Here is an 18148-nt window from a genome sequence, read left to right as displayed (position 1 = left end):
AGTTCCCTGTGTTCAAATTATCTTGTTCTGTTGCTCTCCTTGTGGAGTTCCCATCCCCTCCAGCTCTTACTATTTCCCACTTCTTACATAGAATTCCATTCACTCTGCCCATCAGTTGTCCATCAGGCTCAGCATCTGCTTTGACCATCTATACTGCAGAAGCTTTCAGAGGCCCTCTGTGGCAGGTTTCAAGGTTGTTTCCTGTTTTCTTCTGGCTTTCAGAGGCCCTCTGTAGCAGGTTCCTAGGTTGTTTCCTATTTTCTTTTTCTTCTCAACACAATTCTTTACAGACCTTGAAAGAAAGATCCTCAGCTTCATATGGAGAAACAAAAAACTCAGAGTCTCTGAAACAATCTTCTACAACAACAGATCATCTGGAGGTATTTCCATCCCTGATCATAAGCTGTACTACAGAGCAATAGTACTAAAAATTGCATGGTATTGGCATTGAAAAAAAAAGGATTAATGGAACCAAATAGAAGACCCAGAAATAAACCTTCATGCCTATGAATACTTGATTTTTGACAAAGAAACCAAAACCATTCAAAAAAAGATAGCATCTTCAACAAATGGTGCTAGTCCAACTGGATGTCTACATGGAGAAAAATGAAAATAGATCTATACTTATTACCCTGCACAAAACTAAAATCCAAATGTATCACAGACCTCAACATAAAGCCAGATACTCTAAATCAGTTAGAAGAAAAAGTGGGGAAGAGCCTAGAACTGATTGGCATAGGAGACAACTTCCTGAACAGGACACCAACAGCACAGGCTCTAAAAGCAACAATCAAAAAATGGGACCTCATGAAACTGAAAAGCTTCTCTAAAGCAAAAGACACTCTTGTCAGAACAAAACAACAGCCTACAGACTGGGAAAGGATCTTCACCAACCCTATATCTGACAGAGGGCTGATATCCAGAATATATAAAGAAATAAAGAAGTTAAAAAGCAATAAATCAAGCAATCCAATTAAAAAATGGGGTACAGGGCTAAACAGAGAATTCTCTGTAGACGAATATAGAATGGCAGAGAAACCCTTAAAGAGATGTTCAACATCCTTAGCCATCAGAGAGATGCAAATCAAAAAGACCCTGAGATTTTACCTTACACCCTTCAAAATGGCTAAAATAAAAAACCTCAAATGACAACACATGCTGGAGAGGTTGTGGAGAAAGGGGAACCCTCCTCCACTGCTGGTGAAAATGTAAACTTGTACATTCACTTTGGAAATCATTCTGGCTCTTTCTCAGACAATTAGGAATAGGGCTTCCTCAAGACCCAGCTATACCACTCCTAGGCATATATCCAAAAGTTGCTCAAGTACACAACAAGGACATTTGCTTAACCATGTTTGTAGCAGCTTTATTTGAAATAGCCAGAACCTGGCAATAACAGAGATGTCCATCAATGGAGGAATGGGTACAGAAATTGTGGTATTTTTACACAATGGAATACTACTCAGCAATCAAAAAGGAGGAACTCATGAAATTTGCAGGCAAATGGTTGGATCTAGAAAATATCATTCTGAGTGAGGAAGTATCCCAGAAGGAAAGACACACATGACATATATTCACTTATATTGACCTATAAGATGTGATAAACATAATGAAATCTATACACCTAAAGAAGATAAACAAGAAAGAGGACCTGGGGTAAGATGATCAATCCTCACTTAGAAAGACAAATGGGATGTGCACTGGATGTAGGCAAAAACAAGTAACAGGACAGGAGCCTACATAGAGGGCCTCTGAAAGACTCTACCTAGCACTGTATCAAAGCAGATACTAAGACTCATAACCAAACCTTCGGCAGAGTGCAGGGAATCATATGAAAGAAGGGGGAGTTAGTATTACATGGAGAAAATAGGAACCCTACAAGGACCAAATATATTTGGGCACAGTGGTCTTACATGAGACTGTTTCTCCAACCAAGGACCATGTATGGAAATAACCTAGAACCTCTGCGCGGATGTAACCCATGGTAGCTCAGTAACCAATTGGTTTTCCCTACTAAGAGGAACAGGTACTATTTCTGACATGAACTCAATGGCTGGCTCTTTGAGCTCCCCACCCCCCAAGGGAGGAGCAACCCTGCCAGGCCCCAGAGGAGGACTTTGCAGTTAGTCCTGAAGATACCTGATAAACCAGGGTCAAATGAAAGGGGAGGAGGTCTTCCCCTATCAGTGGACTTGAAAAGGGGCAGAGAGGAGATGAGGGAGGGAGGTGGGGTTGGAAGGGAATGAGGGAGCAGGATACAGCTGGGATACAGAGTTAATAAAATGTAACTAATCATAAAAAAGAAATATAAACAATAGTAAATTTAAAAAAAAATCTTTTTGTGCACTTCAGACACTAGAGGTGGAGAAATCAAGCTGTATCTGACCTAGAAAACTCCTTCGCAGAGGGCTAACCGCCATAGCACCTTCTGTACTATGAAAAATAATACGTAGCTCTACCCAGGCTTGTAGATAACTGTGACATCTATGAATCACATGAAATATCAGCACAGCAAGGTATATCCAAAGGTGCAATCATGGTGCTGATATCTTGGTGGTAACCTCGAGCTATCTAATTGGACTTAATCCCACTCAATGGGTGGGAACAGACGCCTTCTCTTGTAAACCTAGCCAAATACCTGTGGCTAATTAGAACATGTGCCCTAGAGGAGAACTTACTCTTTTCCCTTTCCCAAACCAGAATAATCTCTAACTGCATTCTTAACATGTGTCCTTACACCTGCAGGTGGGTGTAACTCTCACCCCTCATCAAAAACCTCCTTTTAGCAGATGTAACTCGTTATAGACAGTCATAATTGGCCAAAATGAGGAGAACAAAAAATGTAGTGCCCATTCACGGCTGAGAGATCTACAACACAACAGCTACACCGAAGGAGCATCAATAAAGTTGGATTAGAATGATTTTTTTCTAATCTTTATTGTTATCATACCACTTGTTTAAAAAAGCAATTTTTGTTAGCTTCTGAAATGCTTTTATCTAAAACCATAGGTACTGCTACCTTTGACAATATACAACCTTAGATTTTGTAAAACTAAAACTCCTTTAAATTCAGTCATATACTTTTACTGTGTATTCTTAAAATGTTTTCCTTATACAAAATAAAACTAATCAAATTTTAAACAATGAATAACTAACTTTTAAGACCTAATAATTTCATGTGTATGCCAGTACATTCTGTATTTCCATTGCTAACACAACTTTATAAAATGAGAGAATATTTACAGTACTTGATACATTTTTCAAAACCCACAAAAAAAAGCTATAGTAACCCCTGCAACAATGCTTTTAAAGTTGTTTGTTCTAAATATCAATTGAGAATAAGTATCAGTTATTTTGGTTACTTAACCACTTCTGCATTCTATATGAATTTTAAGATTATTTTTCATGTTTTATGAATCGTGTGTGTGTATATGTGCTTCTGTGTGTATGTGTGTGTTGTGTTGTGTTGTGTTTATATGTTTCCAAGAAGGCCAGAAGGCATATTTAAGAGATTGTTTGAATCTCAGAAGAGATTTTGGATTTTAAACTTTTATAGACTATGGGACTTTAGAAGTTGGACTAAATGCATTTTGCATTATGATGTAGTTAAAAGCGTATGGGGTCCAGGGAGTAGAATGTGGTAAATTGAATCTAATTTGCCCTCATAGGCTCATAGGTAGTGACACTATAGGAGGTGAGGTGTTGTTAGGGGAGGTGTGGCATTACCAAAGGAAGTATTTCTCAGTTCACTCCTTGCTGCCTGAAAATCATGATGTAGAACTCTTATCTCCTTCTCCAGTACCATGTCTGCCCACCATGTTTTCAATAATGCCAATAATAGACTACACCTTTAAAACCATGATCCAGCCCCAATTAAATGTTTTCCCTTATAAGAGTTGACAAGGTCATGCGTCTCTTCACAGAAACAAAACTCTAAGACAATGCATACATTCAGTATTCCCAGCAGTGTATGCTGAAGAAGCTGTCATTTCTGAAATAACTTTTAAAAATTATTGAAATGCTCAGCGCTTATTGCTGAAGATGAGGCAATTGAAAATTATTAAAATGGCTCTTCTTTAAAAAGAAATCAATAAAATTCTCATCAAAATACCAAAATCACCAATGGAGAGATGTCTCAGAAGTTAAAAAGCACTTATCACTTTCCCAAAGGACGAGAGTTCAGATTCTAGCACCCACAAAAGACGAGTCATAAATGTTTGTAATTTCAGGATTAGAATGATTTTAAGAGTCAAGAGGACCAGGGAATCGGCTGCTGTATGTTTCTTATACTTGGCAGAGAAACTGCATCCATGAATCAATAATATGATTGCATAAGGAAGACCTAAACAATAACAATACTAGATTATGTGCCAGCATAGATGGGAGAAATCTCACAAGACCTCATCCCTAAATAAAGAGCTATAGGCAATTACTGACTGCTGAGGAAAGATCAGTCTTCCATAGGAATGAGGACCCTAATTGTTTCTCCAATACCAAGTGGTCACCCTAAAATCACAAAAATAAGCAACACAACATAGATTCAGTAGATTATACATACATATTTATTCATGTATACATGTGTAACAATAATGTGAAAAAAAGACCATGAATTTGAAAAAGAGGAGGGATATGTGATGCATTGGATGGAATATAGAGTCGTGGGGAAATGGCTTAAATACAATGCACATATTTAAAATTTTAAAATAAAATATTAAAAGGAATAAACAATTAAAACACGAATAGTTTTAAATTTTTCAGAAGTTTATTTTTAATAGCCAAGTTGTCTACCAGTCCAATTTTTCCTCTTTTGTTTTTTTTCAAGACAGGGTTTCTCTGTGTAGCCTTGGCTGTCCTGGACATGCCTTGTAGACCAAGCTGGCCTTCAACTCACAGTGATCCACCTTCCTCTGCCTCCATGACTGCTAGGATTTCAGGCATGAGCCACCATGTCCGGCTTACCATTTTAAACTTAATAAATATTTTTGAAATTAAAAAAAAAGAAACACTAATGGCAGAACAGCTTGAAATTCGTACTGTTATGGTTAGAACCAAAACTACCTTTGTCATAAGCACATATAAAAGTAATTATTGGCACATTGTTTGAGAATTAAAAGGTTAATAAAATATTTGATTTCTATGTTACATAGAAATACCTTCTTTCTCTTTAGTGAATACATCACTCATTATTCAGTAGAAATGAAATAAACTCATCTGACTAGTGGTAATTGTCTGAATGTAATCAAAGAATTTCTAACACTAAACCTTTTAAGGGGACTGGATGTTTTGAACTTCCAGTAATCACTTTGGAACTTTATATCTCATCCTAGCCATCTACACTGATTTTCTAAAAGCCAGGCACTGAGAAAACACTTTCCTGATGGCTATCATCATATCTCTGTTTCTCAACGTATAGATAACTGGATTTAGAAAGGGAGTCAAAACTGCATCAAATATAGCTAGAAATTTATCTATGTGTGTGGAAGGAGTAGGACACATATAGAAAAAAATCAATGGTCCAAAAAACAAAACTACAACAGTAATATGAGCCAACAGAGTAGAAAACGCTTTGGAGGATCGTCCTGAGGAGTGCTTGTAGACAGTGGTGAGCAGGAAGACGTAGGAGATGATGAGTAAAAAGAACGCAACCAAGGAAATAAACCCACTGTTGGCAGTGATCATGAACTCCAGTTTATAAGTATCTGTGCATGCGAGCTTGATGAGTCGTGGTATATCACAGTAAAAACTGTCTAATATGTTAGGGCCACAGAAGGGCAAGTTTATAACAAAAGCCAACTGAGCTGATGAATGAATGAGGCCAATGATCCAAGCAGCCACCAGTATTAACAGACATATCCGTGGGCTCATGATGGTCAAATAATGGAGAGGTTTACATATGGCCACATACCTGTCAAAGGCCATGGCTATGAGCAGCACCATCTCAGTGCCCCCAACAGCATGACTAAAAAAGATCTGACTGATACACCCTCCAAAAGAGATGACTTTCTTCTTTCTGAAAAGATCACAGATCATTTTGGGCGCTGCAATAGAACAAAATATAAGATCAATAACAGAGAGATTGGCCAGTAGAAAATACATAGGGGAGTGCAAGTAGGGATCAGAAGTGACTGTGACAACTATGATGAAGTTTCCTGTCAAACTGGACACATAGAACAGACAAGAAAAGAAAAAAAGAAAAATCTGAATCTCCCAGGAATTTGAGAGCCCCAGCAGCACGAATTCAGACACTGCAGAATGGTTCGCTCTAATCATTGGCCCAATTCAGAGGTTCACTTTCATGTTACCTATGGGAGAAAATGAGAATATTCACATTAATAGTATATTCATACTCACTATGAAAAGATGTGTTAACTGTGGAAGGTCAATATTACCTGAGCAGTTCACGAGAATGGAATGGAGAATTCTGTTGGCCGCTACTGCTCTTGTTACAAATGGAATCAAAGCATTTCTGGAAAGAAGAGTCGCTACAGAGGTCTCTAACACAAGCGATTGTGAGAAAGCCAGTTGACTGGCATATGTGCCACACCTGATCAAACACAAAAGCAAAAGCTGTTTATGTTGATGTGCTGAATTAGTACATTTGGTGTTAACCACACTCTCACTGAAATCAGAACAGATCTCGCCTGACACAAATGCAGTAGACAACAGCTATTGCACACAAGAGACTCTGATATCTCACCTAATACGAATGCAATAGTCAACGGCTGTTGCACAGAAGAGACTCTGATTTTGTTGCTCAATCCAGAAATCATCTTTCTCTACATTGTAATCGCAAAGATATCATTCATTCTTTCACATTCGAATCAAATAGCACCTCTTCTGTCACATCCTCTTCATGACCACCCATACATCCACCCAATTTATATCTGATACTCTGTTTTAATCACACTAGTTGATTTAAAAAGAGATTTTTGAGTGAATTAATGACTTGGTTGAGTTTCTATCTACAAATTCATTCCATTCATTTTCATACCAAGAAATATGCTATACACTAGTAAGTAGAGACAAAAGCAAAATCTATTTTTAAAGTGTTTAATCTCCTAGATTTATACTTTCACAGATATAAATGTACAATTTATATACATAATATATACAGTGTGGGTATTTAAATTAAGATATCAGATCTCAAATGATGGTTTTATTCTGTAGAAAATTTAAGGAGCAATTTGGGAATGTGATTCTAAAAAAAGGATTTATGAGACAGTCCTTACTAATCATTCAAATAAAAAGAAACATAAGAAAATAAATTAACAGAGAACAAATAATTAAGTTACTTGGGGACATATTTTATGGTAGACACAACAGACATAACAGCAAGAGCAAGAACCCTAAAGTGTGGACTTATTTGCAATGTCCAAAGAACCACCTGGAGGTAAAAAGGTTCAATGTGCAGGAAATGAGGGTGGTGCAGATGAGGTCTAAAAGGCAGCAGGAAGAAAGGTCATTTAAACCCTGCTGAGCTATTTCATAAAGGCATATGATCAGATACTTCAAAATTCTTTGGCTAAATGGGATCATGCAGGCTTGTTTATAATAAAGGGCAAAATTATCAACTAAAAAAGATCAAAGCTGTAAAACAATAGCAAAACAACAAAACTAAGGTTGTCTTTCTATGCATAAAAATTCTCATGTTAGAACAACTTTTCTATACATCCAAAGTAATGTAGTAATGTCCCAAGATTTCATATAGCAAAATCTAAAGTGTCTTTTGTGTAAATTTTCTTTTCTGGTTACTTCCTGGAAAGAGCAGCAAGCCAAGCTTTGGGGCAATTGGAATTTTCATGTTAGGAAGCAATATGAAGCCTAATATTGCCTAACAATTATGAAGACATACCAAAACTAAAATAAGAATTAAACAAAAAAAAATGGTGTTTACATTTGAAACAAATGACATAAAAATGAAGGAAGTGCTGCAAAAAAAAAAAAAATTAAGTAACAGTAGAGGGCAAAAGGCACATGACTTGTGTCTTCTGAGTCTCAAAGACAAGAGTTGCATCCTGACATTTCAGCTTCTGTAAGTTATGAACCTACTTTGATTCTCAGTGTAGTTAATGACAAAATCCTTTACTAGATTATATTTAAGTTTCAAAAATCCTCATCTAAGCTGAAGACTTCAGATTGTCCCTAAAGCAAAGGTATATATTATATATATACTTTTACCATATATATATATATATATATATATATATAATAAAAGTCAATGCCTGCTATCACCTGCCTTTCTCCACAGTTTACAGTGTGTTACTTACTTCCAAAGGTGATCTGCTCCATCTTCTCTACATTATAATATAACTTATCTTTTTTAAAAAACTTATTTTATATCAAGAGATAAGACTCTGCCCTTAGGCTGCTTTCCTGAAATTCAGTTGTGAGAGTTTGTCCACTTGTTTTTTCCATTGCCACATTACTTACCATCTGTCACTTACCTGTTTACAAACAGCAGCATGTTCCAGCCCATGAATTCCCTAATATCTGAGTTTTGGCATTCACAATTGCTATTATAGAACAGAGCTGAACAAATAAAAGGGGGCATTAATTAAGAGTGTGGAGATTAATGACCAGGTACTGCTGTAAAGCCTAGATTTGCCAACTTTGCTCATTTGTCAACTTTGCCCAGGGAATTGGCACTAGAATCCAATTGGTTTGGTGAAAGTAACCAATGAAAATCTCCTAATGAGTCACTGGGGAGAAAATAAAACTGAAACAGTGAGTTCTTATACATCACCATTGGTGACTTTTATCTGTCAATTTGATCTTGATCACTGGTGACTTAAAATGAAGCAGAGTATTTAAGGAAGGTAAAAACAGTCAAAATCATTATATAGTTCAATGAGCACGTATAATCCAGAGTAGTCCAAAAAATTAATTTCTTTCACATTACAAACTGGTCTGCCATGCTATACTCTCCAAAATTACACCAGAAGTTCTCTTGTTAAATAGCTTGTTAATTTATTTGTTAAATAAATAGACTAGATTGTAAGTTCTTTGAAAGTAAATACCAATTCATGGCGTTTATTGACTCTACTTGTAGTCCTAAGACCAAGGACCTTCAAGTCTCACAAAGAGACATGTCTATGCAAGCACCATTTTTAATCTGTTCTGCATAACAGTGTTTCTAAAGGCATGAGCAGTGTAGAGGAGAGTAACTAAGAAGAAATAGCATGTAAGTCTACTACTGATGAGGATAGAGGCAGACTCCCCATTGGAAACAGCACTTTAATAAAGACTTGAAACTACAAGTCAGGATGAGGGAAGTGGGGATTAATTTTAAGAACTAACAGCACACTGGGTGAAAACACTACAGTATGTTCAGCATTGTGTGTGTGTTGCTGTGTTTTTCATTTTTATTATTGTATTTTTAAGGTTTGCATACAAGTATATAATATATGTCAAGCATATGCACCTCTATACTCCCTCCTTCTCCCTTTTCCTCACTGATCCCTCTCCAATTATCCCTTTTATTCCTCCTAGACGGTCTCATATCATACACATGCATGATTTTTAAGGATCCATATAAAATCTAAGAACGACAACTGTTGGAAAATGTCTTAATGGCTTAATTCATTTAATATAATTATCCAGCTAGGCTCATTTTCCTGCCAGTGATATAACTTTGTACTTTTTTTATGGCTGAAAAAAAATTCATTTTGTGTGTATCCACATTTTTCTTATTCATTCCTTTATTGTGGGTTTGTTCTATCACCTCGCTATCATGAATGGTGATGCAATAAACACTGATGTGGAAGTATCTCTGTGATGTATTACCTCAAAGTGTTTTAGGTGACTTCACATGAGTGATCTATCTGGTAAATTTGTTTTTAGAGTTTTGTTGTTGTTTTGTTTGTTTGTTTGTTTGTTTCAAAATGTTTCCATAGGTTCGGGGGTATTTTATGCCTTTCATCTGGAGTGCCTAAGTAAGTGTAGGTGATCAACATTTGGCATTTATTTTCTTTTTTCTAATTTTTATTTGTTTTTTTCAGGATTCTATACAATGTGTTTGACCATATTCATCCCCTTTCCAGTTTCTCCCACGTCTACATCCAATTTCCTACCTACCCAACATTGTATATTCCTGTTCCTTTCTACCTTATCATGTACAATTCTTCTGCTCATACAGTGCGGCATGTACAGCCTTCCACTGCAGTGTGGTTGACCCACAAGGGTCACACACTATTTCACCTTGGTTTTATTTATTTATTTATTTATTTATTTATTTATTTATTATAATTTATTTACTTTGTTTCCGGGCTGTAGCCCCCTCCCTCGTCTCCTCCCAGTCCCACCCACACTCCCTCTTCTAGTGCCTTAATAGATAAGGAACTCCTCCCCCTTTTGTCTGATACTAGCCAGTCAGGTCTCATCAAGATCAGATGCATAATCTTCCTCTGTGGCCTGGTAAGGCTACACCCCACAAGGGGGAGGCGATCAAAGAGCCAGCCACTGATTTCATGTCAAATATAGACCTTACTCCCTTTACTAGAGCACCCACTTGGAAATTGAGCTGCCTACGGGCTTCCACTAAGCAGGGGGTCTAGGTCCTCTCCATGCATGGTCCTTGGTTGGAGTCCATGGTCCTCAGTCTCTGCAGGTCCCCCTGGACCCAGGTTTTTTGGCTCCGTTGTTCTCCTTGTGGAGTTCCTGTCCCCTCCAGGTCTTTCTATCTCCCTCTTCTTCCATAAGTATTCCAGAACTCTGCCCAAAGTTTGGCTCTTAAAAAAACTAATTCTCTTGACGAGAACTGATAGACTAAGATCAGAAAGAAGAGGAGAACCTCCCCTATCAGTGGACTTGGGGAGGGGCATGCATGCAGAAATGGGAGGGAGGGTGGGATCGGGAGGGGAAGAGAGAGGGGCTTATGGGGGGATACAAAATGAATAAAGTGTAATTAATAAAAAAATAAAAAAAATACATGGCAAAAAAAAAAAAAACTAATTCTCAGAGCTGTGCGCCCCAGGCCAACAGAGACTGGGAGTCCCTGTCAGAAGAAAACCCCACAGGGAAGGAAGGAAAAGACACTGACTTGGGTCACACAGTCTTTCCCTGGAAAAAGTCTCGCAGACTGGCCGCCATCACTGAACTGGGCTCCAGCTGCAAGCACAGACAGTTGCTGCGTGCCCAGCTCTCCAGTACAGACGGAGCTGTGCATCCCAGGGCACCAGAGACTGGGAGTCACTGTCGGGAGAAATCCTCACAGGGAACGAAGCAAAGAGGACTGAATTAGGCCACCCAGTATATCCCTGGCAAAGAGCCCGCAGACCTGCCCAACCCAGGGACCTGCTGTGCACCAGATAGCCTGCTGTTACCAGGAGAGCAGTACCTACCCGCCACAGATTACCGCTTGGATACTGGGGCACAGGGGCCCAACTTCAGACCTGCAGAAGCCTGGAAACCGCCAGATCAACCCCCAGATACTGCTCCAAGGGGCAACCATTTATCCCTAACAAAACTGACCAAACCACGGGACACACAGGTTACAGTAGCAGATCACTAAATTTACAGCAAGAAACCCAGAAGCAGGGCAGTTATCTTCAGGACTTCTCCAAGTAAGAGGAGAGCCCTCTCGACTAACAAGGACCACAGTTACCACTCAGGTCTCTATGCCTGAGGTGAGCAGCTGCAACTCCTGAAAAACACCGGCCATCCAGTGACTATACCCAAAAAGCTGAGAAGACTTCCTTCAGAAAAAACCATCTTCCTGCCAAGGAGATTCTCTTCACCACAGGATTACAGGAACCACCAGAAGCTAACTCCAAACACCTAACATAGCCCAATGGGTAGAGGCCAGCGTAAAAGCTCAACCAACAAAAGACAGAGCAATATGGCATCTCCAGAACCCAGTTATCCAGGGGCAAGTAGCCCTGGACACCCCAGCATAATTGAAATTCAGGAAGATGACCTAACATCTTGAAAGGGTTAGGCTAACTTTGTAACCTATATGTCTTTTAAAGCCTATAGTTTTGAGTTTTAGGTCCAGGATAAGCTAAAGCCTCTTAGTACCTTTCCAGAGAATGGAGGAATGTGACCCTATCTGTGAGGACAGATATAAAAAAAGGCAAGCAAGCAATGACCTCCACTCAGCAAAAGAAGGACCAGACCCTTGTCTTTGAGATAGTGTTTCTTAGCAATGAACCTAGACTTCTTCTGAGCAGTTTTTGACCTCCAGCCAAAAGTCTGTAGCCCCTAATCTTCAAGGATGAGCTAACCACCCCCACCTTCAATTGCAGCTGCATCCACACTTGGCAGCACTGGCCAAGCTTGAGCACCTAAGACTAACCAATTATCTTACTTTATAGCTTTCTCATCCAATCCTAAATTGCCAAGACTGCAACTTCAAATCTCCCACAATTTTTCTTTTAAAAACCTAAAGGCCTTTGTCTCCCGGTGCCACTCTTTGCTGACCAGCAATGGTGACCCCATTGTGCAATGGTTAATAAACCTCTTGCTTTTGCAACGAGTCTTGGTCTGGGGGAGTTTCTGGGAAGGGCGCGATTTTGAACTCCTGAGCTGTGAGACCCCAGGTCTTACAATCTATGCTCTTCAAGAGGATAACAGAGGAAAAAATAAAATGCCTAAAGACCTAGAGGAAGATAAACTCAAACAGATTATGGCCATCCATAAAGAAATACAGGAAGATAAAAACAAACAGATTATGGCCATCTGTAAAGAAATACAGGAAATTGCAGCCAAACAGTTTGTGGGCTTTAGAGAGGAAATACTTAAATAACTGAAAAAAATAATAGAAACAGAGGATTGCTCAAACAAACAGCTGAAGGAACTGAAGGAAAAACAGGAAAATAAAGTCAGACAGTTGAAGGAAATAAAAAAAAAACGGCTCAAGATCTGAAGATAGAATTGGAAAAATTAAAGAAAACACAAATGGAGGAAATTGTGGAGAGAAAGAACCTGGGGAAGAAAACAGGAACTACAGAAGTAAGCATATCCAATAGACTACAAGAGATGGAAGAAAGAATCTCAGGTGTGGAAGATACAATGAAAGAAATAGATGTATCTGTCAAAGAAAATGTTAAATCTAAAAAATTTCTGACACAAAACATACAAGAAATCCAACACAACATAAAAAGACAAAACCTAAGAATAATAGGTATAGAGGAAAAAGAAGATTCCCTCCTTCAAGGCCCAGAAAATATTTTCAACAAAATCATTGAAGAAAATTTCCCCAAGTTAAAGGAGAGGCCAATAAGAATACATGAGGCCTACAGAACACCCAATAAATTAGACCAGAAAAGAAAATCCTCCCACTGCATAATAATCAAAACCATAAGTATACAGAACAAAGAAAAAATAGCAAAAGCTGTAAGGGAAAAGGCCAAGTAACATATAATGGCAAACCCATTAGAATCACACCTGACTTTTCAACAGAGACTATGAAAGCCAGAAGGGCCTGGAAAGATATCTTGCAGACCCTAAGAGAACACAGATGTCAGCCCAGGCTACTATACCCAGAAAAACTCTCAGTCTTCATAGAAGAAGAAAACGAGATATTCAATGACAAAAGCAAATTTCAACAATACCTACACACAAATTCAGCATTACAGAAGACACTGGAAGGGAAAATACAACCCAAAAAAAAACTAGCTACTTTCAAGGAAACACAGGAAATAATTAACCTCACTACACTAAAACAAAAAGCAACCAAGCACACAACCTTATGACCACAGCCAACATCAATATGAAAGGATCTAACAGCCACTGGTCATTAATCTCTCTCAACATCAAAGGACTCAATTCTCCAATAAAAGGACACAGAATAACAGAATGGATGCAGAAACAAAACCCAGCAATCTGTTGCATACAAGAAACACACTTAAGTCACAATGATAGACATTACCTGAGGGTAAAAGGTTGGAAGACGACTTTCCAAGCAAATGGACCCAAAAAAAAAGCAGGAGTAGGCATTCTAAAATCTGATAAAATAGACTTTCAACCAAAATTAATCAAAAGAGATGAGGAAGGACACTTCATATTCATCAAGGGAAAATTCCACCAGGAAGACATCACAATCGAGAACATCTATGCCCAAATACAAGGGCACCCACATTTGTAAAAGAAACATTGATAAAACTTAAACCACATAAAGATCCCCACACATTAATAGTGGGAGACTTCAACACCCCACTCTCAACAAAAGACAGGTCAACAAAACAGAAATTAAACAATGAAACAATGTCTCTAACAGAAGACATAAATCAAATGGACCTCACAGACATTTACAGAACCTTATACCCAAACGCAAAAGAATTTACCTTCTTCTCAGCACCTCATGGAACCTTCTCCAAAATAGACCATATAGTTGGTCACAAAGAGAGCCTCAACAGATACAAGAAGATTGAAATAATCCCTTGTATCTTCTCTGGTCACCATGGAGTAAGGCTTGACCTCAACAATAGCAGAAATGGCAAAAAGCCTACACACACATGGAAACTGAACAACTTACTACTAAATGACAGCTGGGTCATGGAAGAAGTAAAGAAAGAAATTAAAGTCTTCCTATAACTCAATAAAAATGAAGACATAACATACCCAAACTTGTGGGACAAAATGAAAGCAGTGCTAAGAGGAAAGTTCATAGCACTAGGTGCCTTCAAGAAGAAATTCGAGACAGCTCATTCAAGCAACTTAATGGCTCACTTCAAAACCCTAGGAAAAGAAGAAGCAGACACACCAAAAAGGAGTAGACGGCTGGAAATAATCAAACTCAGGGCTGAAATCAATCAATTAGAAACAAATAAAACAATTCAAAGAATCAGTGAAACCAAGAGCTGGTTCTTTGAGAAAATCAACAAGTTAGACAAACCCTTAGCCAAGCTAACTAAAAGACAGAGAGACACCATCCAAATCAACAAAATCAGAAAGGAAAAGGAGGACATAACTACAGACAATGAGGAAATCCAAACAATCATTAGGACTTACTTCAAAAAACTATATGCCACAAAATTTGAAAATCTAAATGAAATGGACAATTTTCTTGATTGATTCGAATTACCAAAGCTGAATCAGGACCAGGTAAATCAATTAAATAGTTCTATATCCCCCAAGGAAAAAGGACAAGAAGCGGTCATCCAAAGTCTCCCATTCAAAATAAGCCCAGGACCAGATAGTTTCAGCACAGAATTCTACCAGAACTTCAAAGAAGAGCTAACTCCAATTCTCTTCAAACTATTCCACAAAATAGAAACAGAAGGAACATTACCAAACTCATCCTATGATGCCATAGTCACCTTGATACCTAAAACTCACAAAGACCCAACAAAGAAAGAAAATTTCAGGCCAAGCTCCGTTATGAACATTGATGCAAAAAATACTCAAAAAATACTTGCAAACCGAATACAAAAACACATCAAAGCTATCAGAAACCAAGTAGGCTTCATCCCAGGTATGCAGCGGTGGTCCAATATATGGAAATCCATCAATGTGATCCACCATATTAGCAAACTGAAAGAAAAAAACCACATGATAATCTCACTAGATGCTGAAAAAGCATTTGACAAAATCCAACATCCATTCATGTTTAAAGTATTGGAGAGATCAGGGATACAAGGCACATATCTGTAAAGGTGATATACAACAAGCCTATACACAACATCAAACTAAGTGGAAAGAAACTTGTCCCACTGAAATCAGGGACAAGACAAGGCTGCCCACTCTCTCCATATCTCTTCAACATAGTGCTGGAAGGCCTTGCTAGAGCAATAAGACAGTTGAAGGAGATCAAGGGGATACAAATTGGAAAAGAAGAAGTCAAATTATCACTATTTGCAGATGATATGATAGTATATGTGAGTGACCCCAAAAACTCTACCAGGGAACTACTACAGCTGATAAATACCTTCAGCAAAGTGGCCAGATACAAAATTAACTCAAAAAAATTAGTAGCACTCCTGTATACAAAAGACAAAAGGGCTGAGAAAGAAATTAGAGAAACAACACCATTCACAGTAGCTGCAAATGACATAAATTACCTTGGTGTAACCCTAACCAAGCAAGTCAAAGACTTGTATGAAAAAAATTTCAAGTCTCTGAAGAAAGAATTAGAAGAAGATATGAGAAGATGGAAAGATCTCCCATGTTCATGGCTTGACATGATTAACATAGTAAAAATGGCCATCTTACCAAAAGCAATCTACAGATTCAATGCAATTCCCATCAAATTTTTTTTAATTTTATTTTTTTCTTATCAGTTACATTTTATTAACTCTGTATCCCAGCCTTGTCCCGATCCCTCATTCCCTCCCAGTCCCTCCCTCCCCCATCTCCACTGTGCCCCTTGCCAAGTCCACTGATAGGGGGGACCTCCTCCCCATTCATCTGATCCTGGTTTATCAGGTATCTTCAGGACTGGCTGAAAAGCTCTCCTCTGTGGCCTAACAGGACTGCTCCTCCCTTGGAGGGTGGGAAAGCCAAAGAGCCAGTCATTGAGTTCCTGTTAGAAATAGTCCTTGTTCCCCTCACTATGGGAAACCAATTGGTTACTGAGCTACCACAGGCTACATCTGAGCAGAGGTTCTAGCTTACATTCATACATGGTCCTTGGTTGCATGTCAGTCTCAGAAAAGACCCTGTGCCCAGATATATTTGGTCCTTGTGGAGCTCCTATCCTTTCCCCATCAGACTAACTCCCCTTCTTTCATATGATTCCCTGTACTCTGCCAAAGGTTTGGTCATGAGTCTTTGCTTTGAAAACACTGCTAGTTAGAGTCTTTCAGATGCGCTCAGTAGACTCCTGTCAATGTTCAATGCACATCCCATCTGTCTTTCAAAACGAAGATTGATAATCTTACCCCATGTCCACTCTCTTGATTATCTTTTTAGGTGTATAGATTTCATTATGTTTATCATATCTTATAGGTCTATATAAGTGAGTATATACCGTGTTTGTCTTTCTCCTTCTGCGATATTTCACTCAGTATGATCTTTTCTAGATCCCACCATTTGCCTGCAAATTTCATGATTTCCTCCTTTTTGATTGCTGAGTAGTATTCCATTGTGTAAAAATACCACAATTTCTGTACCCATTCCTCCATTGATGGACATCTGGGTTGTTTCCAGGTTCTGGCTATTACAAATAAAGCTGCTATAAACATGGTTGAGCAAATATCCCTTTTGTGTACTTGAGCAAACTTTGGGTATATACCTAGCAGTGGTATAGCTGGGTCTTGAGGAAGCACTATTCCTAATTGCCTTAGAAAGCGCCAGATAGATTTCCAGAGTGGTTGTACCAGTTTACATTCCCACCAGCAGTGGAGGAGGGTTCCCCTTTCTCCACAACCTCTCCAGCATGTGTTGTCCCTTGAGTTTTTCATCTTGGCCATTCTGATGTGTGTAAGGTGATATCTCAGGGTCGTTTTGATTTGCATTTCCCTGATGGCTAATGAGGATGAGCATTTCTTTAAGTGTTTCTCTGCCATTCGATATTCCTTTGTCAAGAATTCTCTGTTTAGCTCTGTTCCCCAATTTTTAATTGGGTTACTTGGTTTGCTGCTTTTCAGCTTCTTTAGTTCTTTGTATATACTCGATATTAGTCCTCTGTCAGATAAAGGGTTAGTGAAGATTCTTTCCCAATCTGTAGGCAGGCGTTTTGTTTTAATGACAGTGTCCTTTGCTTTACAGAAGCTTTTCAGTTTCATGAGGTCCCATTTATTGATTGTTGCTCTTAGAGCCTGTGCTGTTGGTGTTCTGGTCAGGAAGTTGTCTCCTGTGCCAATGAGTTCTAGGCTGTTCCCCACTTTTTCTTCTAACAGATTTAGAGTATCTGGTTTTATGTTGAGGTCTTTGATCCACTTGGACTTTAGTTTTGTGCAGGGTGATAAATAGAGATCTATTTTCATTTTTCTGCATGTGGACATCCAATTGGACCAACACCATTTGTTGAAGATGCTGTCTTTTTTCCATTGAATGGTTTTGGCTGCTTTGTCAAAAATCGAGTACTCATAGGTGTGTGGGTTTATTTCTGGGTCTTCTATGCGGTTCCATTGATCCTCCTTTCTGTTTCTATGCCAATACCATGCAGTTTTTATTACTATTGCTCTGTAGTACAACTTGAGATCGGGGATGGAGATACCTCCAGATGATCTGTTGTTGTACAGGATTGTTTTGGAGATTCTGGGTTTTT

The 18148-nt window shown here is 38.5% G+C and overlaps 1 protein-coding gene across 2 annotated transcripts in view; it reads right to left on the bottom strand.

Moving 5' to 3' along the window:
• Window positions 1-6270, bottom strand: part of LOC129674091 (olfactory receptor 4F15-like) — an 11368-nt gene extending 5098 nt beyond the window's left edge. Inside the window, exon 1 of one of the 2 annotated variants that reach the window (XM_055603987.1) lies at window positions 5371-6270. In XM_055603987.1, coding sequence (XP_055459962.1) covers window positions 5371-6270 — 900 coding nt within the window. The remainder of the gene's footprint in view (window positions 1-5370) is intronic. The other variant, XM_055603988.1, reaches the window with a different exon arrangement.
• Between the last annotated feature and the right edge of the window lie 11878 nt (window positions 6271-18148).

This window comes from Psammomys obesus, unplaced genomic scaffold (genome assembly GCF_907164565.1).
Source record: "Psammomys obesus unplaced genomic scaffold, mPsaObe1.curated_primary_1811, whole genome shotgun sequence".
NCBI lineage: Eukaryota > Metazoa > Chordata > Mammalia > Rodentia > Muridae > Psammomys > Psammomys obesus.
This window is presented reverse-complemented; position numbering and strand designations above follow the sequence as displayed.